Here is a 26,652-nt window from a genome sequence, read left to right as displayed (position 1 = left end):
AACCTGAACTTTAGTTTGTGTCCGTCTGTGTCTCCATCAGATCGTTGTCCAGCCCAAACATCAGTTCAACAGCAGCTCATATCAGGACGCCATCCTACTGGTTTTCAAGATTTTCTTTTCCTGACGAAAATACTGATTGATAAATCTAGAAGGTTAATATTTATACAGAATTGTTAGTTGCAGCTCTTAAATATGGAGGTAATGTCACATGGATGCTTCTCTGTGTGACAGAGACCCAGTCTTCACTGAAAGCATGATAGATGAGACTAAATACAAAAAGGCTTCTTCTTTAGAGGGTGCATGATCTCAGAGCAGGGCTAAAACTCACTCCTTATACTGAAACAAGCCGAGTTCAGAACCAATATAACACTGTCAGGTCTTTGACAAGTTAAAGCCTGGACTTTAACCCCATGGATAATCTGCGGGAAGACCTTAAGATCAGCAGATCACAGGTCAGTGAGGCACCCAACCAATCAGACGGGTTTAAAAGGACTTTCAAGGAAAGTTTAAAGCTGCATTGATTTGTTTATCCGCAACTATTTTAATCATTGTTTTACAGTTTTTCATCTTTTTGTTGATTTTGGTGGACAAAACATGACAGTTCCTTATATTAGCTAATCTTTCTTATTCAAGCCTATAATACCACAAAATGTCCAAAATTGAAAGAAGGCTTCTTCAATGCTTTTAAAATCACACTAAATAATAAGCATGGATATTACAAATACAAACGGGTCAGAACACAACGCTCAAAATTTAAAACTTTTATTTGTGAACCAATGAAATGGACTGTAATCCATCAGCGCCTTCTACCTCAAAGAATACTAACATGAACATAAGAAGACAAAAAAAACAACAAAAAAACAGAAGAAAATAAACGTTGAAAGGTGACAGCTGGTGCCAGGGCTGGCATCATCACAGACGCTGGCTTCATTGGAGGGGACAGGACAGGCATTAACATGTTGCTGTGAAGAAAAACTGAAGCCTTACAGCTTGATTGTTTGAGGGGGGGAGGTGCGGATATGTCAACAGGAGTTTTCCCCTCCAACGAAGCCGTCCGGTGTGGCAATGCGCGCCGCTGGTTTTAGGGGTCTTTGAGCACAATACAAAAATATGAGCTGGAAGCACAAGATGATTCTTTTCCACCTGCTTATGGCAAAACACAACACGAACAACAGACACTGCGGAGTTAAACACAAAAGGCAGGCTTCAGTGTCATGTTTCATACAAGTGCTTTAACTTTAAAACTGACCATTAAAAAGAAAAAAAAATATCAAAGCAACACCAGCTGTCAAGTATATCGTAACAAATAATACCATAAACATTTTACACCATATTGTTAACAATTAAAAAAAAGAAAGAAAAAAATGGAAAACTTCATGTATTTAAAAAAAAAAAAAAACAGGAACATATTTTCCACCCGACAAAAGATGGAGTCAATTTGTTTTCTGAGCATAAACAATGTTGTGAGATGAGGATTTATCATCAGATTTTTAAGGAATAACACTGGCCTCCTCTCTGTTTGAGCCTGGGGAGATTTGATCACAATAGCAAAGTCCCTTTACATCGACAAATATATAAATTTATAACTCATCTCTTTACGTATTCACAAGCCTCTCAGTCCCATGAATCATCGCAGTTCTGCAAACTGTCTCCCTAAAGTGAAACCAACTGAGGACACAAAAGTTTTTAGCGGGCATTGAAGACCAATTTAAAATGTTTTACAGGAGGGCCATCCTCAGAACGAGTCCAGTCCAGGTGGCTCTGTAAAACCACAACAGCATCTCTTGGCTCCTAAATGCCTCAAAGGACCCTGACAGGTGATTACCAAAGATATCTCTATTGTACAGTGCATCTCCATTCTGGTGTTTGCAGTATTATTTATTTTCAACTTCCACATTGTTTGGGTTTTTTTCTTGGGCAAAAATGGACCAAAACAGCTGAGCGAGCCCAAGGGCGAGGAGAGACTGCTGGGTAAAGCTAGCTTCAAAGGTAAGAAATAACACTTTCCAGCCTACTGTAGATCTCACTTTGGAGGCATGTTTTACATATACCCTTAAAGGAAAACTTCACCCGGAGCTGAAAATTTCAGAGATTATCTACTTCCTTTCACGGCAATGCAAGTTTGGGTGAAATTTCAGCCACAAATGTACCCGCGCTCTCACACAATGTAGCCTGTCCAGGAGAACCACCTGAGGATGCAACAGCAACAGAGTAAAATCATGACCCCACTTTGTTCTTTTTGAAAGGGAGGAGGTGAGCATCCCGAGTGTTTGACTGTCAGTCACCACTGCTAACATAACTGAGGTAGAGATTTGTCCCGGGTCGAGGACCGATGTTTTCATAAGCTCCCCAAGTCAGAGAGGTGCCAAGGCCTCATCATCCACACATTCTCCTTTCACGCACTCAAAACACACGCAAATACATCCAAACACTCAAACGCTCGGACAGACAGACAAACGGCCTCATATCTCGGTTCCTCTGTCTGTCCATGTAACGCCCTGGGTTCCTTTGTGAGCTGGCAGGCAGAGAAAACCATCTATGGTGACCGGGAATCAAACACTTAGATGCGTCTGGAAAACACACGCAAGGCTACACAACTACCAGTTAGCTTATCTCCGTAGCACTTTTAAGCTCGAGGGCGATAGTTCAGTGGCACAAGCTCATTACATGCTATCCCATCAGCTCGGCATGTAAAGAACACATTCCCTTTGTTACCTTTGCTACATTCAATCATCAGAACCTGCCACGTGACAAGTTGGGTGGCTCTTTTCCCTACAAGGGTCAATTTGTTTCAATTTTATTCACAGGAAGGAGTTGTTCATCAAAATAGGAAAATACTGCTTTACTTGATATTCAGCTTGAGATTAAACTATTAAAATACTGCAGTGTTTGTTTTTAGTTTGAATGGCAGTTAGCTTGAAATATGTTTTGACATTATGTAACATAGCAGCACGTTTGAAGCTGAATAAAAATAGTGATCCCCAAAAACTCAGTTCTTTATTCATAGGCCGGGACTAAACCTTGCATCAATGTGTTCAATAGACAACTCAAAAAAAAAAAAGAGGGTGTAATCAATAAAACGAGTCAAACAAAAGCAGAGGGAAGCAACTTAAAAACGAGGAGAGGACGGTTAATCTTAAACTGAAGGCATGGAATCATACTAAACCTTTGCATACAAGTCGTCAAGCAAAACAAAAAACAACAACGAAAGTAGCTTGCTATGGCCATGTTTTCTCAAAATAAAAATATCCAATTGCTTCCATTTTGGTTGTACACTCTTGAGGATTAATGATCATCTCTGTAGTATGATGGTATTTGCTTGTTTAGAGTGGTGTTGAGGCAGCTCCATATGACGGAGATATCCATAACTTTCAGAGTCAAGATGTGGGGCAGGACTTTGGCAGTTTTTAACAAGATGATTTCTCAAGATTTCCTTGGTGCATTGAGGGGGACTTGTTGGGATTACAAGGACGGCAGCATCTGTTGTCCATGAAAATTGAGCAGCCGCTGAGGGGAAAGTTCGGGAGCAGACACCCCAGAGGGAAACGGGGGCGAGGGGGATGTGGGTGCTGTTCTCACATGGACTCAAATTCATCAATGCGCTGCTTTGTGTTGCCCTGTCGGATCTGGCGCAGCGTTTTGTATTTATCTCGGCCCGCTTTCACGTTCTCTGCATGTAGGACGTCATTCTGTGTCTTCTTGGTTTCGTCTCTGGCCTCGGCCAACTCTGAACTTAGTGTCTGAGAGATCAAAGACAAGGACGGATGAGAATGGGATGAGGAGGAAGGAAAAATACAACACAGGGAAAAGTAGCAAGTAAAATAATTGTAAGAGAGAAAAAAACAGTAGCCGATTAAGAGATGTTGAGGTTGCAAAGAAGAAGAGACAAAAAAGAGGAAAAACAGCTCAGTCATTTCAAAGTAAACACTTGACTGACGCGAAGCGTTATCTACGTCTATACTTACCCATGTATGTCAACATTCACGTTCACTGATCAAAATTAATTCTTCCAATGAGGTTAACAATTTATCTTTTACTCCACACTGCAGTTACAGTGCAGTAGCTTTCAGTGCTGTTGATCGGGGAGCCCAACGCAGGCTTACAGATGCAGTGGAGACACAGGCCTGCACTTGAATTGGTTTTGCTTGATATATCTGATAAAACTGTCTGGTTGAATTTGGAATTTTTCTTGCCATAGCTTCAGTACAAGTCCTGGCCTATACGGTAGCCCAGCTACAGCCTGTGTAAGAGATTTAGAGGTATGTAAAACATGAAGATGGATATGATTTTCTCAGTTTGATCAATTAATTACCAGTAGGTCTGGGCTACAGTCTAAGCCAGCACATTGACTCCTGTTAAAAGCAGGAGTTTAAAGAAGAATGGACAAAGACGTATACCTTATCTTACCCTGATTTGCCATTTCTTTGCTGGGGTTTCTTCTTTGCAACAAAACTGCTGTTAGAAAATAATATTGTCTCATTGTTATTCTTGTTTGTGAGATGCAGATCTCTTTTGGTTAAATAAAGTGATTAACCTTTTGTTAAGATTAAAGAGATGGATAATATGTTTGTATATATTGTACTGTGGTTTAGTTTTAAATGTTTTCGTCATTTTCTTTAGGATTAGAATGAACTTAATATTGAGTGTGACAGTTCATTGACCTAAGGAGTAGCTCCCATGGTTGTTATAATTTTATCAAGAAACTTTACATTGGTATATATGTTAAAGGTTTAAAAATATTTTTTCAGACTTCCCAAGCGGCCACTTTCCCAACCCGCCTGAAGAGATTCTCCCCTTGCTCTCACCTGCAGCTGTTGCTTGACCCTCTCATTCTTCTGTGCTTCTGTGACGCGTGCCTCTTCACTACGGAGGTCGAGCTGGCTGACCCCCTCGTTGGAGAGCTCAGCGCTGGCCTCTGCATGGTTCTCATCCTGCTCATCATGCTCGCTCTCAGCACTGCTGCCCAGAGGTGCTGGCACCACAACTATTGCAGTCTTCAGTTCCTCCCTGGCCTTTTCCAGGTCCTCCTGGGCTGACATGGCCTGCAGAAGAAGGAAAAAGTAAGGCACAGACACATACTGGATTTACACCGGACAGCTGTGAGTAAAATGTGCCAACAGAAAATGAAGGCTGATTGTCTGGGGTTCTACCATGTTGTAAACAAATCTGCTGTTGATTAAACTAAGATTAAAGTTAAGTAAGTTAAACTATAAACAGACTCTAAAAATTACATAATGGAGCCAATGTTAGTCAATGTAATATTGTGTGTGTGCAGACCTTATGCTGCCACTCTGTGGCCTCATCGTCTTTCTTCCTTTTGGCTTCTTCCAGGAGAGAGATCTTGGCTGTGAATTCAGCCAGTTCAGAGGCCTGAGTTAAGATAGAGACATTGCTGTTACACATACTGTACTTTTAAAAACACCCATCCTAAATAAGCTAACTAGGGCTACCCCCCCTTGCTGTTAACTGCTGCTGACTGTACTGACTGAGCAGCGGCAGGAGGAGGTTTGTGGAAGTGCAGCTTGCGCTTGAGCCAGGTGAGTGGCCAATAGAACTGGGCTCAACAGCCTCCCATACACCTTTTCCACTAAAATGGACCAGTTCCATACCAGTTAAGCTCCTAATTTGTAACCGTTTGGAGCATTTCAACCAAGAAAACATTTGTTGAGAATCTGAATGTTGGTTTTTTTGCTAGATCAAAGAATAGCAGGTTTTCCTTGATTAGAAGTGTGAACCAAAGTGGGTCTGTCAGATTCTACAGGTTGTTGTGCATTGTACAATATATAAAATCTCTATATATATAAAATAATATCATGAAGGTGCACTAATAAATCAACTAGGAAAACCTGTGGTGTGTGTATACCAGTTGTTCCTGGGTCTTCTGCTGATCTGCAGCCTGTCTGGCAAGCTCTGCTTTGGCCTCCTCGGCAGCCCGCCTGTCTCTCTCCAGCCTTTCAGCCTCCTCCCTCGCCCTTTTTCTCTCCTGCTCCAGCTCCATGGCCAGGCGAGTCTGTTCCTCGAGCTCTGGAGAAGGACACAAACAATATCGTCTTTTCTATTCCAATGTATTTTTCACCACATTCAAATATAAATGTGCGGCGAGCTCAGATACTGTTAATTCAGGAAGAGAAATCTGTTGCACTTACAAACATATAAAGTATGATTTGGTGATCAGGTTTGACCAAACCATAATTTTCCCTGAATATGATACTTGGAAAACAGGCCTTTCTTAATTATAAACAGTAATAACAATAACAAGTGGGTTAAGAGAGAAATGTCAGTCACCTGTACAGTTCCTGATTATGATGAACAGACATGACTCACAGCTAAAGAGAGATTTTCTAAATTTGAAACAAGGAGAGGAGTGGGAGGCAGCAGCAGCAAAGATAAGTGAACAGATGGAAGGATAAAAGGAAAAGTGAGTACCTTTCTGAGCTCTCATCGTCTGCTCTTCAATCTGTCTCAGCCTCTCCATGAGCTCGTCTTTCTCGCGCTCTATCCTCTCCTTCTCTTTCTCAGCATACTCGCGTTTTTTCTTTTCATTCTCCAGCTGAGCCCTGAGAAGTTTTGCAATGACAGGTTTTAGAATACTTGAGTATTTGTGAGGGGACAATCTATATTTTTCTAAGCACAACACTTGTATCCTGACCTGAATACAACTTAGCTGAGGCTGCAGCACCTTTAACTGGTTTAAACTACCCCTCCTGCCTCAGATAATGTATGTAAAAGAGGCAACACTGCCCTCCAGTGGAAAATCTCTAACAGCTACTGTTTGTACATATTTTTATGTATTGTCAAACGTCAGCAAAGTGGGGGGGGTAACTGTCTTACAAACTATTTGCCTTGATTAAAAGGTCTCTTTTGACTAATTGGAATTTTACAGGTCTTATTTTAGAGCAGTTCTAAGTTCAAACATTTTATATTAATAATAATATTTGAATTATTATTCCAGAGGGCTTTCCTCTGACCTCAGGGACAAAATGATAACATGGTTGGTCATGTTCCTCTGCAGTACCTCTCCATCTGTTTGTGGTGCTTCTCCTCCCGAGCCTGAGCCTTCATCTGCTGCACCTCAATGGTGTCAGGCTTTCTCCTCCTCATGTACAACTCGTGGTTACCCATACACAATGCCAAGATGCGCTTGTTGATGCGCAGTCGTGGTGCATAAAACACAAAGTCCTACAAAAAAAATAGGGGTAGAAAATATACTCTTTATTATAAGGCAAAAAGTCAGATATCTGTTGACTATCTGTTATATACTTCTGATGAATTTGACACTCACAGGTGCTTTCTTGTCAATGGGTTTGATGACAAACTTCTTGTCATTGAAAGAGATGTTTCGAATCTCACTCCAAGGGAAGCCAATCTTTGGTGTCAACCTGAAAAAAGACAGCAGTGGTTAACAATGTACACTTTAAACTTTTCACCTCATAATATGACAAACAGCACAGGATGTTAGACAGTTGGCTGTCAAATGTTTGATAACATTCAGCCAGCAGACGGCGCCTTGTATAAACAGACAACAGTTCAAGAAATCAGGAGACCGAATACTCTCATTCTTCAATTTGTTCAGTATACTGGTTAAGAATAGCAACAGGAAAGCAAAGGAGGTGGATGAAACCTACAATGTCACTTCCTGCCAAGAATTAAAAGGATGTTGGGTGTTTTAAAAAAGGAATAGAAAAAAGGGATGAAGTAATTTCAAGGGAGTCGCTGCCTCAAGAGAGGTAAGGAAACTAGCCCTCATTTCCTTCCTTTGTCACCTGGACAGGAGAAGGAGGATGGCACTTGTGATGACCCAAGATAACATACAGGAAGGGAAAAGCAGTGACAGGAAATGCTACAGGAGTTGTGATTAGATCTATCCTTTCACTAAAGCGGAAAAAAATATCTGACCAGAGGACAGGAAAGACTCTTCTATGGACAGATACAGTCTTCCTTTCTCCACCTCTCCCTCAGTTTTCACCTCCAAAAATATCTTCGCTTCCTCTAAACTTGTTCGACATTGTTCGTCTCTCATTGATCTTGGCACTGAGCCTCCAACAAAAGGAGAAAATAGTAGATCAAGTCTGGTTGATTTATGGGCTCAGTTAATATCAAAGAACAATGAAATGCAAAGCAGAAAACTAAAGATTAGTTCGGGGTAGTTTGGAAACATGGTCACCATTACATTGTTTTTCCACAAGAACACACTCAATTATGCTTTACTGACAGTAACTGCAAGAGCAGCTCTGTGGACACTAAATAAACAGTGTTCTATTTATTGGCAAAAGGATCTACTGCAGTCTGGTATGTGAACACATTGATAGTGCCAATTCTAACTGTTTCCAAATATTCTTCCTGACACCAAAATACATGTGTCATAATTTAAATGAACATTTGTCAACAATCTAAACATTGGAGTGTCCCCAGACCGTGACGGTGTCACGGTAAACCATGGTAAAATTCCCGACGGTGAAGGTTACCGTTTAAGTTTTAATTACCATGGTAACCACCGCGGTCGGTAACCACGGTGTGGAAAACTTGCGGCGCATGCGCAAGAGGGCAACGTGCACTTGTTATGTAGTGAAGAAGACATGGTGGGGGGAGGATGTGATAGTAGCGGTCCTCACAGCATTTTTCCGCCTTCAAAGAGAACCAAATCTGCAGTCTGGGCGTATAGTGGTTGTTATAAGAATGCTCAGGGACAGCTGGTCGAGGATGGCAGCCCTGTCTGCAGGAGCTGCGAGAAGAAAGTTGTTGCGAGGGGCGGCAACACCTCCAATTTACTTACTTTCACTTTACGACCATCACCCGCAACTGTTCAGCGAATGCAAGGTAAGCTAACCTTAAGCTCGGGTGCATGATGTGTGTGTATGTCGAGTTTTATCTGTCTAATTTGCTGTTGTCACTAATGTAAAATGAACAAATAGTGGTATAACTGAACGAAGTTGATCCGTGATTTGGCTCGTTATCTGAACCGCTTATTAATTGTAGATTTCACTTTTTAAAGTCGACCTAATAATTCCCCAAACATTGCTGCAGAGCTGCAGTGAGGAGGATGTGACACTAACACGTACTGGGTGGACTGAGTTAGTGAACACAAACTGACTGAGATGACTGACTCATCTCAGCTCCCTTCACCTGAGCAGCGTCTACCTGTGGCTCAGCAGATATCTGACCAATCAGATTGACCAAGTCCATTGACAACAGACGAGCAGGCAGACAGAGAGACAGACAGCCAATATATAAGTAATATCAGAAATATATAACACTTGTGGATTATTTGTAGAATAGACTATATATAAAGAATATAAAATGGTGAATATAACAAGTGTCTAGATAGAAATAAGAGCCAAAATAGAGTATTCATAATTAATTTAACAATAATCCTTTTTGTTTTGATCTAAAAAATTATCCAACCTGTTCCTCACAAAAGTGATGTGATCTAAATTGTGAGTTTTGTGATCTGTTGGTTGCTCCCTTAGTATTAAGTAACAATGACAGTAATAATTAATAATGACATTTTCTATTCATTTTTTCACAGAGAGGGTCTGCTGGCCAATCGAGTGCTGCTGCCACTACATCTCATTCTACCTCTGTAACGCAGACATTAAAGGACACGTTTCAAAAACAGGCTGCTTATGTGCCCTCATCACAAAAAGCCAATGACCTATTTTGCACAGTTTTGATACATTCTTTTATAATTATTTAATGTTGATTTTGCAGTGTTTTGTTAAGGTTTTGGATTTGGACTATTTTAATATATAATAAATATATTTAAATATAAATCTTGATGAAATTATTAAAATTTATCAGTGTTTTTTCAACATTTTGAAGACATTTTAGAAAATACCGCAGTATACCGATAACCGTGATAATTTTGGTCACTATTACCGCGGTGTGAAATGTTCATACCGTTACATCCCTACCCCAGACAGGGCTGGGTTAAATAAATCCAACTAAAAGTTGCCTGTAGTTTTAGTCAAGAACTGATTTCAATTCCAAAATCCTAAATTCTTTACAAAATTCTGATCTTGTAGTAAGGTGGTTTGACACAGCAGGTATAAGAGATACTGTTATGACGACACTTGTAGACCCACATCCGTTGTGACATGCTGTGTAAAAAAGCCTCCACCACTTGTTCTTGTGTCTGCTGCTGTTTGTAATCAACTGCAAACCACAGCTCTGATCCCCTTGCAGGCACATGTCTGTATGTAATCCGAACATTAAAAAAAAACCCAAATAACACACACACACACACACACACACACACACACACACACACACACACACACACACACACACACACACACACACACACACATTTTGATATTTGAATAAACTGGGATCTGAATCTAAATGCTGAGGTCTCAACATGTCTCAGTCTTAATGGCAACTTGAATGTGAAGCCTATTCAGGTTAACAATGTAGTATTTTTAAGGATTATGCTGATTTTCATTTTTTTTGCCCAGGTCATTTATCATCACTTAATCACTTATTTTGTAAATAAACTGAACAAATCCCTTTGTTTGCTGTGTGTGCTGTGTGTGTGTCCCTTACTTGTCTTCGTGTTCGTAAATGTTGAGGCCAAGGGCATCCACGCCCAGCCACAGCTGTGTGCCCTTCTTGTTTTTGATCTCAAAGTAGTTAACACCGTACATCTCCAAGTCCTGGGCAATTTTTAGATATTCCATCATAGAGTCCTCCCTAGAGAAGAGGAGAAGGAGCAGGAGATTGTATGTTATATATGCTTTATTGGATAATGTCCAGGATCCGATCTTTTTGCATTGTAATTTTTCATATTATAAAAAGTAAATTACCACTAAATCATACCATCAAATTACACCTTGCCATACACGTAGGCAACACTCTCAGATCTACTCTACAATAAGCAATAGAACAGACGATGACAAATACTTCTTCATCCTACATGACACAACATGCCCAGAGGTGTACACCCAGACACAAATGTTTCTTCACACTCTCGGGGTGTTTCAGGTAAAGAATGTGATGTGGAAAGTTTCACACATACCTGAGCATTCCTCTGTGCTCTTCGTGCCAAGTCTGTATCCTGTCCTCCCACTGCTCTTTGGTCAGCTTGTGCTGCTCCAGGACTCTGCACACACAAACACAATGTATTCACCTGAAGGGATGTCGAGTGGGACATAATTGTTTCCACAGGAGGAAATCATTGAAAATTCCAGCAGGGAGCGAGCCACATTCCAGGTTTCCACGGATCTTGTCTGCGTGTGAAAACTCAAGGAACACCTCCAACACATCCCTCTCTGCTTTCAGTCACTTCGGCTCACAGAAGCACCACATAGAGTGTGACATATGTGTGTGTGTAGTTGTGTGTGTACCTCTGAGGCAGCAGTCTGTCATGAGTAAGGTATCCAGGCTTGTGTGCATCTTTGTTGTAGTCTCCATATTTGGCCTGGACAGCGTATGACCCAAGTAGCACTGCTGTCTCTGGGGGACAGTAGTTCTCATCGTTCAGGATGGCCTCCTTCACCTGGCAGAACAGGTGGGAATTAAGGAGTTGACAAACTTTAGATCAATAGAACTTATTGATTTTATTCCACTCTTTTTTTCAAATAAATGTATTGATAATCATCAATTAAATACACTATTTACCCGGTATGGCTTGCGAATGTGAATCAAGCAGAGAGCTGAATGGTGGTAATGACTTTACACGATATGAAAATGTTTCCAAATGGTTTAACACCAGGCAACTAAAGACTGTTCATCTCCAAGCATCCATCTCCTAGGATTTTCATTTTATAATGTAAATGCATGTTAATTCACATTTGCTCTTGCCAATTTCTGGAAACAGTTATACTACATTTGGATGGACACTTGACTAGGTGAGTGCCTTGTTACCTGTAGGAAGAAGAGTCTCTGGGTGATCTCCTGGATTAGTTCCTCTGAGACATCTTCAGGGAAGAACTTGGCTCTGAACTTAAACTGCAGAGGGTTCTCTTTCTTCACATCCTGCTGAGTCACCTGGACAATAAAGACAGCATCAACATCCATTCATGTAATCAACACATCAACTGTGTACAGCTGCACAGTGAGTGGCCTGGATGGAAGAACAAGTCATAACAAAGCTTTGGACTCTGGTTTGTCATGTGAATTGTGCGCCTATTCAAATCATCATTTGTAAATACATTTCCTTTCATCAATATCAAAGCACAATAGGGGGCTGTAATAAACAAGCATACTCATGACATAAACTTCTGTAATCTGGTCACTGTCTGAATCTGAACAAGTCTTTGGATGTCTGGGGATGTGTGCTATTCATACTGTATGCATGCAGTTGTTACCCACGCACATACAAAATAGTTTCCATTGTTAGAAGAAATCCTGTCACAGATCAGGCTGACATCATGGCTAGGACGCCTCAACATGCATATGCATACACCTCTCTGCTCAGAAACACATCAGTCTCTCTACACAATGCAAAGATAATGTTTCCATTACATTTTTCTGTGGTCACTGCCTCACTCTGTCTCTCTCTCCCTCTCAAACAGGTGTAGAGTGTTGAGGGTAAATTTCTTTCATGCACACTGAAACACAGATGCTCTGTAATAGCAGGGATGTTAAGGCCGGAGGGTGTGTTGGCCATAGTGAGAGAGGAAGCCTTGTAAAAGAGCACATCTGAAGCTTGAGACCGCCGTAAAGCTTCAAGGAAAGAAAGACAACAGCCACTGACTGGATCAAAGACAAACAGATAGAGTGTGAATAAAATGAAAAAGAAAGATCATTACTCAAAAAGAGGGTGTAAGGACAGAGGATGTCGTTCTCTGGAAAGATTGTAAAGCCCACTGAGGCAATGCGATTGTGATTTTGGGCTTTTAAATAAAATTGACTTGACATAAATTTCGAAAGAGAAGGCTGAGGGACAGTAAAAGAAAGAAGACTGTAAAAGAGAAGGCATGTAAATGGACGTGTCTCTTTGTGGCTACTATAACAAAGGAGAAGTTTAAAGCAAGGGGAGACTGACCTTCTTATTGAGTTTGAGCCAGGTGATGTAGCCTTTACTGTCAACATACTGCAGGCCAAAGAACCAGACCTCCCGCAGTCCAACTGTCTTCACCACCTGAGAATAAAACAAAATGCAATCTGATTTTTTTTTTTTTTGGGGGGGGGTACTGCTTTCGGCTCCTCCTTGAGAAGGCCAACAGCAAAGGTGGAAGTCAAGTGAGTGCTCCCAAAAAAGTCCATCATAGTGCATTGTTAGATATAAAAACTGTGTGTAATATCTTCAGTATATTCAGTAGTTACAAAGATGACCTCTACTACCAAAGATTTAGCCTTTTTGAGAGCAATAATCAGTCAACATTTTTGGTTATGTCACTCATCCTCACCTGGTCAAAGAGCTGTTTTCCTGTGGTATTAGGTTGGATAGCAAACTCCAACTCTGCATCCATGGTGGTCACACGGACATTGATCTAGAAAATAAACACAACAAGAAGTTAGTTTGCCCTACTACACAGACAAAGACTTTACATTTTGTGCTGCAACAGTGACCTTTGACCATATCTGATCAGTTCATACTTGAGTCCAAGTAAATATCTCTGTCAAATTTGAAGACATTCCCTCAATGTGTTTCTGAGACACTGCATTCACAAAAATGGGACTCCATGAGGTCACAGTGACTTTGACCTTTGACTACCAAAATCGAATGAGTTCATCTTTCAGTCCAAGTGGACATTTCGTCCAAATTAGAACTTCCTTTATGGTGTTTCTGAGACAACACATTCACAAGACATGTACAGACAACTTGAAAAAACATCATGTCTCCAGCCACAGCTATGGTCTACACAAAGAGAAAAGCTAATATCAGGAATTATTTGTTATATTTCCAAATCTGAGGTAGCCCTGATCACTGCTAATTCTGACATCATTCACCCTGTTATCTTTTGTGATATAAAACGTCTTAAAAAGAGTCTTCCAGGAAATGACAGAATTCCTACAACAGAGAATAGAAGAATGTTTACTCAGTGTGTGTGCAATGTGTCCATTTCCTTCCATTCTAACCCAAGTTCAATAAAGGGACTGTGTAAATGTGTCTCTCCCCCTCTTTCCATTCTCCACTGCCAGAGTGAGCAAGCCTCATGCTCAAGGCAAACCTACTACTCGAAAGCCTGTTGGGGTGGAGCAGAGGATGAAACTCATTCATTGGCTGTGCTCTGTTAAGCTGCACTGGCAGTGGGCCTAGCAGCAGCAGCTGATGTTGCAGAACAGAGCAGGGCTGACCTCTGAGGCATCTGACATCCTTCCTCCTACACCTACACACACACACTGAGCTTTATGTTGCCCTAGTAGCGGTTAACAACATGTGAGGAGAGAAACGGTACAGAGGAGGCGAAAACCTAAGTAAGAGGCAGAGTGCAAAAGCAAAAAGTTTTGCAAGTGTGCAAGAAGAAAGAGAAACTAAAAGCAGGGCAGATGGAGCGTAACACGAAGAATGAGGGATGATCTAAATGTGCTCACTTTGAGATTATGTTTCAGTGAGGTTAATGTAGAGGAGCCAGCCATAGAAAAAAGGAGGGGAAGGAAAAAGGACAGAAAAAGAAACTAAGGAAGAGAACCTTCCATTTCCTGTAAGCAATTATACACCAAACCTCAGGAACGCTGACTTTGCATTTTCCTCCCGCTCCTCTCAGTATCTCTTCACTGTCTCTCCTGCCCTATCCCTCTGTTTCTCTCAATATCCCGGCAATGAATAATCCATGAAACTTGTGTCTATACAGCACATAGCTGGACTCCCCCGCGCCACATGGAGCTCAGACCACAATGTATCTGCCTTTAGTCTCCCTCTCATTAATTACCCATGAAAGGTTGCAGCACTTTCTCTTCACCATGGACATCCTACATGAACTCTTCAGCCTGGCCTTCACTATTACTGTAATGCGTTAATTTATATAACATGACTTTAGAAAGGGACTAAACTTAATTCCACATGTTCATAATCTGACTTGCTTAAGGCCAGGCCTCATTTTGGCTGGAAAATGTGGACATCTTCCAAAAGAAAGACTAAGTGACTAATCGATTGTATTTTGCCTTCAGTCAGGGTAAATTTTCATTTGATTCAGTTGCTGTATCACAGCTTCAAATCTGTCCCCTTTGAGACAAATTTCTCACATGCTTGTTGCCAATGTGTCTTTCAATGAAGATTCCACACAGAGAGGCACTTTATTTTGAGTTCACACCAAGACCGAGACTTAATTCCTGACTGGGAAATTAACCCACAGTGTAATAGATGCCAGTTATCTACATGGGAGGAACAATTAATGGATTCACAAAAAGGATAGCCTCTCAGGCAATTACAATGAAATCAGAGTTCAGTATGTAGTAGAGGGGTGGAACAGGTAACTTCTTATGATATGCACAGATTTCTTTAGGTGTGTGAAACTAGCTTTTCATATCAGTGGCATTATGTTCTGAGTCTTATTTAGTATGTTCCTTACCAAACTGTTTCCCTTGCCACACACACACACACACACACACACACACACACATACACACACACACACACACATCCTACTATAGTACCATTTGTTTAGCCTCTTTTGAGTTATTCAAATTATCTGGTGAAAATTTCCGTATTTTTCATATTTCAATAAACTGTATATCGGAGAAAACAAAAATATTGCAATGTTTTTCCCCCAACATATTGCAGCCTTTGTAGTAAGCTTCATAATTAAATCAAGTGCCACTTTGGAGGTTGGATAATTTCTAGTCCCAGTTTATTTTTTTGTGCAAGTCCAACAAGTGATTCTGAGATGTTTTATGAATGCGAGTCTAGATTGCTCATGGCACTCTAAACCAATGACACTGACATCCAATGACATTGGCTGCTTATTACAACACAGCCCTGTCAACATCATTTCAATGAGGATGCTGAGGATATGGTTACATGACAGAACACGATCTACAGCTAAAAAGGACTCTTGGCTCCAGTTAGCTTTGTAGATTCAGATACTAACCATTAACAACAAATTGTTCATACAGTTTCATTGACAAAAATCCACAATCAACCTAACCAAAAAAAAAGTAAAAAACTATTCAAACTAAAGCCAATTATATTTTGCAAAGTTCCATCGGAAGCTGGTATAAGGCAAAAAGTTTCCGCGCCCTATTTCGTAACTGATGTCAGCCATTGGGAACACAGCACAGTAGATAATACAACTTAGAACCAAGAGGAACTATGACCCAGAAAAAAAACACTTCTAAGCCTTCACACCTCCTCCCTCTTCTCTGCGCTTATGCATCTTGCCCACACAGTGTGATATGATTGAGACTTTGACATAAACACATTCTGCCAGTGTCTTTCACGTTTTCCATGATTGGATGTTTACTCCACGCTTGTGAGTCTGTGGTAGTGAGTCAACTGATTGTGGTTCTTTGCACTGTAAAACAAATAAAACACAAACAAAAACTTTGTGGAGTCATTCAAAGTTCAAGCTAGAGATGATAAACCTCTGACTACTGGAGTCATTTGATGTAGGAATGAATGCCAGTAGCACCCAGCCAAGACAAGAAACAGTTGTTAGTAGGTGTTTTTTTGTCCAGTGTCAAAGGGATAAAAATCAAGCTAAGTCAGGAAGAACATCTTCATGGTTCACTGACAGATGAATTAAGACTAGTTTCAAGAGTAGATGCCTCATTAACTTTCTAAGACAGGAGCCGTTATGAAGAATGTAGTGCTGAGCTGGGGTTACCAAGTGAACGGCCTTGAATGCCCCTTCCCCAGCATTTGTGTAAGGCCCGCCTTTGTGTGTGTGTGTGTCTGCCAAAACAGAGCCAACACACAGAGCACAGAGAGGTGGAATCCTGTATGGACCAGACGGTCAGTTAATCCTCTCTCTCTTGGAAAAAGGGGGGGAGGAGACAAGGGACAACAACATGCCGAGGCACTGACACTGCTAATCACACATGCTGACAACTGAGAAGTCTCAAAGGAGCAACTTTTGTAAGCCTGTCCTTATATGACATCGTCTGTCTGGTGATGCTAAACACACTGATGGGGAGAAATTCTTTAAAAGGACCAAATTACCTATTAAAAGAGAGTAAGACCAGTTATAGTTAGAGGGAGGAGTTAGACCAGCAGTGACCTACAACAGGGGTGGGGTTTCTCTATATACCCTACGATTTGATGCCGAGGGCGACAATGCCATTATAAAACTTAATCGATGCATCTCAATGCACCACAGTTTTGATTACCATACACAATTATGTTTTTTCTCACTGTGAGACTATGTGCTACTTTTAAAACGTAACGTATTTGTTATGATCCATAATCAACGTAAACAGATTAATTCAATCCCATTACCTTTGCTCACTTTCATCCATCCTCAACAAAACAGGTAGCCTAGCTTTGAATGGTAACACAACAAACACGTTTAGATCGGTTACATTATCCATCCAGTTGGCACAGCAGTGGGGAACGTACAGCCTGTCTACATAACTTTTTATAGGTGCTTGAAATGGAGAGTTAGGTTTAGATTTCTGATTGTTGACTTTAACAGACCACATTCACAAGGTGGCTATTTTCCTCTGACATCACGCCGAGGATGGGAAGCTCACAAGTCACACTGTTGTGCTCCAGGTTACAATATATAAAGAGAATCTAACAAATTGTTATCATCACTGCTTTCTTACTGATGCATGGTGGTTGCTAAAGTTACCCGTATTGTTCTAAATTACATAATTACATAATCTCCATAAGTAGATAGAAGACCCTATCTAAGACCCTATCTTAGAGGGTTCACCGTCGCAGTAATTATTTTTCAATACAGGTTTCCAGAGACAGTAACAACAACAACAACAACAACACAATAGAAGGCAGCAAAGACATGGTGAGTTTAAGTTTTTAAAAAAAGTCACATAAACCCCGCTATTCAACTTCGGGAGCCACTGGCTTTCACTGCCAGGGACGAACGCTGTTTACTGGACAGAAATGTAATGAAGAGATGGTAGGACAGACAAATGGATGCAGCATTTTATTTCCTATATAAAATTACCAAAGACACTAACAGTTACCACATTACTGTTTGGGCCTGTAACATTGCTACGTTGCTTTGTGGGTTGAAGTGTGGACATTTCTCTTTTATGAGTGATGAGTGAAGAATCAGTGCCACTGTGAACACCATCAAACCGACACACCTCTGTTCTGCCGACACCGTCTCGCCTCAACGCAAGGCAGAGGATCGGCACATGATCCCTGCACTGAAAGGGCAGTGTGAGTGGAGCAAGAGAGAATTTATTTTTCATGAGCCTACAACGAGACACTTCCTTTACATACCGTGCACACTGGCTAGAATGGGAGCAGATCATCAGTTTATATCCATCTCCACAGGAGAGTCAAAATGCAACCCAGCTGACATTGTGAGTATCTGCATGTCCATCTACATTCACATGACACTAAGGTCCAATGGCAGGAAATGGGGAAGATATGACAATGTTTATTTAAATTTGTTAACTTGTTTGCATTTTCTGTATTTTTCTTGGCTAGCAGTTTCTCTTCTTCCAGTATTTGTTTCTCTGTATTTTAAACTGCATCTCCGCCTATTTCGAACAAAACACTATGATTTACTGTCCCTCCTCCATGTACAGTGTCACTAAACAGACCTCATACTTCGAGAATGCTCTAAAACACTGACTTGACAAGCAAGTAAACAAATAAGGCCAAATAACATCAAAGGCTAATGAATATTTCAAGGGGTCTCATTAACATTTTTTGTTGTTTCTTTGCACTTTTGGGATGTTTCTAAATCCCCTCTCCATTTCAGCTGTCAAGATGAGTTCCAACTGAGACAGGTCCCTTGTTAAATGTGCAGCTGTTTAGTTACTGTAAGCTGTTAAGAGCAGCTTTGCTGAGTGAGGCCTTAAGAGACAGAGACACACACACTTGCATACACACTTCAATCAGTAGAGCTACTAATCTGGCCTGCTGGGCTCTGAGCAGCTGTCTGTCCCTCTGATTAACCCCCCTGCAGTGTGAGGCAGGCTTCAGAGGGAGGGGGAATGGAAGGAGTTAGAGTGGAGGAGGAAGCACTAGCCCCGTTAACACCACAGATTGCACAATACTACCACCATGAGACCCTTCCACCCAGTCATCCAAGCACTGTGGAAGCAAAAAAGGTGTGACATGTGATGCCTTGGCCACAGTTTTAAAAGTCATAAGATCGCTGTGCTGTTCACAAGTCACAACTTGCTGTATTTGGATCAGTGACGGGGGGGTTACAAATTACAAGAGCACAAATGCATGACAAAATGGACTTGGCATGGGAACAATTCATCCAAGCAATCATGGTTGCCTATTGTGTATTCTGATAGAAACTATAAGCTAATATTTTTCCCGCTTCATACAGAAACATGATAAGACTGGGGAGGAGAGAAGATGTGTGGAAATATCTTGATTAGAAAGATGCATTATGATGTGGAATGTGGAACATTCTGCAGCGATGCAGAGAGAGAATAATCAAGAGTCTGCAGCTTATGTTGATTGTTGTATGGCTGGCCTCAGCTGGACAATAAAGTTACATCGCAACGTTGCACGCATGCTTTGAACTGTGGGCGGACATTAAGCTAACGTTATTTATGTAGGAGGAACAATATAATAGTATTATTGTACAACAAACATGAAAGGCACTGCAGACGGATAAGTGTTTTGTTTTTGTAATATTTATGTCTTAAAAAACGTCACATAGCTAAAAGTTTGCATTCTGTTAATTCAATAGGCATTTGATAGAGGCTGATACTGGCTGGCCTATCACATGTCAATATCAATATTCGCCTAACGTTGCACGATATGTGCCAATATGAAAACTTTCTTTAAAAACAGATTATATGGCAGATAAAGATGCCTTGGGTTATTGTCATTTATTTAATTCTTTGTTAAAGTTACTGCTTCATTGCACTGGTGTCATTTTAGACAATGAAGTTTATTGTTAAACTGTACAAAAATCCAACCTCCATTACATATCTTTAGCACGTGTTCGATTGGCTCCCAAGAAATAATGGTTGGGCATCATACACTCTCTTTTTTGGCACACTTGCAGATGAACTTTGATAAAAAATAAGCCATCCTGAAGCTTGTTTGGTTCCCTGAGCTGTGGGCTCTGTCCTGAAGTTCAATTGCTGTCCACTCTGCAAACAGACAACGACACAATGAGCAGAAAGGCAAAAGTCGCATTTGTGCCACTGGGTTCCTGTCATCTTTTTTTTTTACCTCTTTTCCAGATGACATCCACTTTCTTTTTGTGCAAGCCAAAAAGTGCAGAGTGGCAGTGGTTGGGTTTATTTATGTCGTTAGATCCATCCATATCAAATGAAAAAGGATGTGCAAATGTACTCATTGTTATTAACATAAATTTCTATCATGATCCAATAGAGACTGTTTTATTGCCCAGTCCTAATCGCAAGTATCCCTTTCACAAGAAGACATTAAAAAATCTGCTTGATTGATGTCCAGCTGACTGTAGAACAGACGGGTTCTGAAATGCCTCTGGTGATTTTACTAGGTACACTAAAAGGATAATACAGAGGGAGGGCCTTAGTCTACCTGATTGTGTACATATCTTTTGTTTTGTGAATGGTCATACAAAAATGGCAGAGTTTTAATGTTGCCAAGCACTAGTACTGCAACTGCTGTTTCTCCTAAGTTTCAACAATTTCCCATGTCCAGTTCTCTCTCCTGATTTGCAATAATTTTCTAATTTAACATTCATCCATCTGACTCCTTCCCTTCCTGACAGTGCCTCAGTGACAATCGTCTCTCTTTAGCTTGCTTCTGTACCTCCACAGAGAGAGGATGTTGACATAGACTGGGCCCCAATATACACAGCAAAGCCCCTCTCGAGCAAACAGGAAAGCAGCCACGAGCTAGTAAGCCAGAGAGGGCCCTCTTCCTGTGGGGTGCTATCACCTCATAATTCATCCAGCAACGCAGCCTACAGAGAGCACTAAACAGGAGGGGTGGGATATGATGTCAGGAAGAGCTGGGCAATATGGCCTTAAAATAATCACACAATATTTTTAGACAATCTCAAAATTTTGAAATGCCTTCAAAAGCACTAAATAAATGATGGATTGGGAAGACAAAATCAACTATCACAATATTTCTGACCAAATACCTCTTAAGTATCAATATTGCAAAAATTGCATCTCTCTCATCCCTGTAACATGACCATAACCTTTGACCTTTGGGATCTTGCTCAACCAAAAATCTAAATCAAAACTGCAACAACTTTACCTCCAAACTGAGCATTACATTAAACAAGAACCCTATGGTTTAAAAGGAACTGCAATAAAGTTGTGATTGTCATTGTAAAACCACAACTGAAAACAAAATTCTGTATTTTATGTCTTGGTTATAGATGAGTACTGACACTGAGACCATTTCAAGAGTTTTGATGTCTGGCATCAGTCCCAGAGTAGGTCATGTCTGTTGCTTCCTCTGTTTATTATTTCAGTGCCTCCCTGCGACAAGCTGTACTTTCTCTGTCAGTTATTGTCTGTGACAGAGATGCTGCTCTCAGCAGAGCGGCCAGCTCTGTCCTAGGAGCTGCTTTTGGGCTGGTGCCCTCATGAATCAGTTGACTAGAGGGAGAAGTGGAGGATGACATCAGTGCCTGGCTGTTCCTCTTCTGTAGTTTCCCAAACCCCCCCAACCCACAGACGACACAAACACCCACCACTTCAAGAGATGGACTGGAGATGTACTTTACTTCAGGACTGGCCTGAAGCCTGTTGATTACAGTTCCTAGGAAAGATCTGATGTAATCTTGAGCAACTTGACCCTGAAATCTTTTCAAGAGAATAACTCAAATCAAATATGATGTAATACTAAATAATCAATACTGCTGTGACATAGTTTGATTACTTAGAGGAACAAGACACCTAGACACTTTCATACTTTAAAAATCTCTTACTGTGACCTGAAAACTAGTTGAGTAACATGCATATCCCCAGACTGCACTGTGAGTTTTACCCAAGTCTGTTTGTGATGAAAAAACAGCATGACAGCGGTGGGACAGCCATGAAGGGGCTGCATCAAATTGGTTTTGTTTTGGCGTTGTTCACATCCCAGTCTCTGGCATTCTCTCCACCCTTTAAGCAACAATGGCAGCAGTGTTGCAGTTGTGAGGCCTGCGGGCCAGGCACTTCATTTCACACTTTGGCTGTTGTTGACTTGGAAGGACTTAGAAGAGGAGTATGAGAAGTGGGAGCAGCCTTGGGGAACAAACTGCCACTTCCCAGAATGCAGAAATATAGCTTTCAGCGGCAGTGCAGGCCAACTATTATGACAACTAGAGAGCAGTTCTGAAGATTCAGTTTAGACAAACAGACTAGTCGGAAACAAAAAAGCAACTTATATGTTTTGTCTACTGCCTGATAAGTTGTTACACTGCAATTCAACCATTTTACCTCAAACTATCTAAATTAATTGCAAAGAATTGCACTTTTCTTTTATTCCTGTAGAACAGAGTTTGACTAAAAGGTGCTGACATTTATATGCCAAATGTCATCCACAGCCTTTCAGCGTCTTACCGGTTTCGGCATCTTTGCTTCCTCTCCTTACACCCAACAGCTGAGAGGATAAATCCGTCACAGGACGGCAACAACACCTGTATCACAGAACCTGAAAGCAGAAGAGAAAACCTTTCAGTCGGACACACAGTATACATGGGGGAAAAATTATGAGCCGCTGCCTTTGAAAAATATTAAATATGTTATACATAACTTGTGTATGTTAGAGCTGAAATTATTTATCAAGTAGTTGTCAGCCATAAAACAAATCACCAACCAGCAGTTTGAGTATTTTTTTTAAGACAAGTCAAAATTCTCTTTATCCAGCTTCTTAAACTGGAAATATTTTCAGGTTTCCTCTTTTACCGTAAACTAGATTCATTTGGGTTGTGAAGACAAGACAAGACATTTGAGGACATCGTCTTTGGGAAACACTGATCAACATTTTTTAAAATTTCAGAAATTTTATTGATCAAACAACTAACTAACAATTAAAATAATTCTAAGTTGCAGCCCAAGTTTTTCGCATGGTCTCTGTAAGTAAATGATTGACAAAAAAATAATTGATAATAATTCAATTATCAAGCCTGGAATTTAGCTGTGCCGACAGTGGAATGCATACAGAAGAAGATGCATAGCATGAAGTTTGTGGAGAGGTTAAATAAGAAACACATTAAACTGATCAAAAGTAGATTACTCCAGAGAACTGACAGAATGAAAAAATAAATGAAATGATTCCCATTCCTTAATCTGTTAATGACTTCAAGGAAAACAGCCAGATGCACAGAGAAGTTGTTTTGCATGCAGTCTCAACATACTGCAGACTCAACGTGCAGTCTGTGCATACGGTAACTATTGCAAGATGAATGGGGAAACTACTTTAAACATAATGCATTACATTACGTCTCATGGACACTGTAAAGTGACCAGCAGTTATACTTCATCATAATAAAAAGACCTTCCTGACACAAATTACCGGATGAAAGGACAATGGAGTGGAAGCGTTGCTGGGTAATTCTGGTGATGACATATAGGTGCTGTTTGGAAACTTAAGATGCACTCTGCTTATTCCATTTTATGAAGGGTTCATTGCATAGGAAATATACTCTGTATTAAAAACATAAAATGCAAGTCTCCTTCAAAAGCATTCCAAGGCACACTGTAAGACTTCAAAATGCACAATCAAAATGCTTTCATTTTACACTGCAATATATATTTAAAATGACCAACACGTTGTATGGAATTCCATCACAAGATGGAAAAACCACATTGCTGGATATTCTATATAAGGTTATTGTTATACATATATCACTCGTATCATGAAAGCCCCACCTGATTCTGCCCATTAATTATATTAAGCCAAAAATCAGATTTCCCATTCAGATTTTTTCTAACTTTGGACTGCTGTCATTGATGAAGTCCCTGCCAGGTTTTCACGTCTAGGTACACTCTATGATTTTGGGTCAGTGTGATGGGTAAAATTGGCCAGGCTGAGTTGACACAATTTGGTTAGATTAAGCATGAAATGGCCAGGTTTTTAAACTAGGCTACAGTATAGGCAACAGTATCTAACATACTTTCATAAACTGTAAATGTTTAGTATGCTAACACATTCAGTAACTCAGCACAGCTTTGACATGACATTATTTCTATCTGTTCTGCTCAAAGTAGACATGACTTACCATCATGACCAACCACCCTTGACGCTTAAACCCACCACACAATCTGCGGTGTTTTTGTAAATCTGTTTTGTAACATTAACCTCTATGCGAGCAGCATTACACCATCATTGTGTTTATTTGTTTGTTTCTTTGATAGCATGTATTGCGTGCATACTTCTCTCTCTCTTCTCCTTCTTGCATTCTGTCCACCTTTTGGTACACAGTTTTGTGTATGTGAGGGAGCTTTAGGCTACTGTCAAGGCCCGTTGGAGTTTACAGATTAAGATAAAAAAAAGACAGTATTTTTGTTATTAGAGCTGTCCCTGTAATTCTTCTTAACTTTCAAAGTGGAGGGCAGAAATGGATAAAGTTTACAGTTGCATTGTAGCTACAATGTAGCTTTCTATCTGTGTTCTAATGCACCTGTGAACCCTTGAATTGCTGATTATTATCTCATATTGAAAAATCATGACAAGCCGTAATGCTGTTGCTTTCCTTTATGAATTGATTTGATTTTTTATAATTAAATATATTATTCTATTTCATCTATCATCATTATAACTAGAGTACATTTTTGGTTTTTTTTGTTCTTTTCAATTTAGGCATATTTTGAGCAGTTATTGAGCTGGAGAGCAATTAACCAATCTGGCAAAAACTTGGTACTCTAAAGTTGAAACACAAGCCTTAAAGTCTGGGCATGACCTCTGCTGACCTGCCACATGATACTGAAATGATCCAAGAAACGAGTTCTCTGTTATTTGGACATGTCACATCAGCCCAGTCTGGATGCTCTTGTATCTGGTCTAATGATACTGTGCAATGTCATAGACGAAGTCTGATCCCAAAACTATAAAAATGACTTTTATAGGCAAATGACTGAACAAGCCACCTGTGTTTAGGGGGGGGGGGGGGGGGAAAGCTATTTTGACATAATGAGGCATTCCCGAGGTCTTGCTTGGCAATACTGAGAGATTAAAGTGACATGCAGTTCCTCTATCGTACAATCCTGCAGTGACAGGTTGGTCACTAACCTAAATTAATTCCACCTGCTTTATTTTTAAACCAAGGCTCAGGGGATTCTCTGTTACAGCACAATCCAGATTGGGGCCAAAAAGTCTAAAATACAGATTGGCAACAAAAAAAAAAAGAACAATAATACTCTTAGCACTCAATGATAGTGGCCTTAAAGGACGACAGTGAGCATAATGATGGTTCTGTATAAGAAAAGTGTGCAAGTTAAGGACGCTCACTGAACATCTGAAGTGCTGCGTTAGCTTGAGTACACCAGATGAAGACATGCCCACTTGTAGCTTGTACGCAATTAGCTTGCCTATTTTGCCCGCCGAGAGTTTGTCTTCAGCTGCATTGTAATTTAACCACAATTTTGAAGAAGCGGTGGGGAACTGCAACACTCTGAGCTACGACAGCGTGACACGATGTAATGAATAAAAAATACAAGTACGCAAGCTTGTCGTGTCAAAACGCTCTTTTTCGACTTCTACGCACCAACTGTTAACCTTTCTCCAACTCTTCACGCCAAAGTACTTTCCATGAAGTCGAGGTGGCCCCGCTGAAAGGCTGACATTTTCAAGCTAGTGGGTGTAGTCTAGCTAACATAACGGGACAAGCCTCGCTAAGGTTTGCCTCGTTGGTGCATGTTAAGTTTTAAAGCCTAAAAAAAGAGGGTTGCCCGTAATTTATCAGCCACACTTGCCACCAAAAACAGACACATTTCCAAAATTGTGCCTCAAAGAACACGTAAGGCAGGCTGCAGTGCTGTTTACAGGCACTTTCGGGGGTACAACTTCGCAACAAGTCGGCATTTCCACCGTGCCGTATCAAATATGAATCGGTCGAGCACGAGGATATCCGCTATTGCATCAAACTTGCAGAGTAGCTCATCTTTTTAGGGAGAGGCAACTCACCGGAGGGACGAAGTATCTTGTCTTCGAATCGATGGGAGAGCCCCGGTATCTTCAGACGTAACAGAATATCCACGACGAGAAGTCCGCGCTGCCTCTCGTTCCTTATCTACTGATGCTTTCGCCGAAACAAATTCCCGCAGACATAGAAAAACCGTGGAAGTCTTAACAACCGTAAGGCGATTTGGGGTGCCAGCGTCGAGTCAGACGTGCTAAAACACAGCGGCATCCGGTCCCACCTTTAAAAATAAAAGCTGCATGGCAGCCGGCGGGTAAATGAGTAACTTATGGCTAGGCTGTTGCAACAATTTCAATTATTTTCTCTCAGTAAAATGAGTCAGTAATGAACTTCTTTATTAACTTTTAATAATAGCTGAAATAGAAAGAGTTGCAACTGTGACTCTGCAAAAATCTGACGCTGTTGGATCACACGAGAGAGAAACATCCATGAAAAACTGACAACAGAGTGCCTAAGAGTTAATTCCACTTCGTACGCTAACCATCTAACCAACAGCTTTAAGATACTCTGAAAGATGTCTTATTTCTGT

At 40.6% G+C, this 26,652-nt stretch overlaps 1 protein-coding gene across 1 annotated transcript; it reads right to left on the bottom strand.

The window, feature by feature from the left end:
- Positions 1-746: 746 nt before the first annotated feature.
- Positions 747-26,317, bottom strand: LOC115577265 (radixin-like). Its single transcript, XM_030410241.1, has 15 exons — positions 26,108-26,317; positions 22,543-22,633; positions 13,350-13,433; positions 12,986-13,081; positions 11,863-11,985; positions 11,343-11,494; positions 11,015-11,098; positions 10,543-10,689; positions 7,283-7,379; positions 7,016-7,179; positions 6,427-6,557; positions 5,864-6,024; positions 5,278-5,370; positions 4,806-5,042; positions 747-3,740 (listed from the first exon to the last, which is right to left on the bottom strand). The coding sequence occupies exons 2-15, from the start codon at positions 22,552-22,554 to the stop codon at positions 3,576-3,578; spliced, it is 1,746 nt and encodes a 581-aa protein (XP_030266101.1). The 5' UTR covers positions 22,555-22,633; positions 26,108-26,317; the 3' UTR covers positions 747-3,575.
- Between the last annotated feature and the right edge of the window lie 335 nt (positions 26,318-26,652).

The sequence above is a fragment of the Sparus aurata genome, chromosome 24, assembly GCF_900880675.1.
Source record: "Sparus aurata chromosome 24, fSpaAur1.1, whole genome shotgun sequence".
In the NCBI taxonomy this organism is placed as follows: domain Eukaryota; kingdom Metazoa; phylum Chordata; class Actinopteri; order Spariformes; family Sparidae; genus Sparus; species Sparus aurata.
The sequence above is the reverse complement of the archived record's forward strand: the minus strand, read 5'-3'. Positions and strand labels throughout refer to the sequence as shown.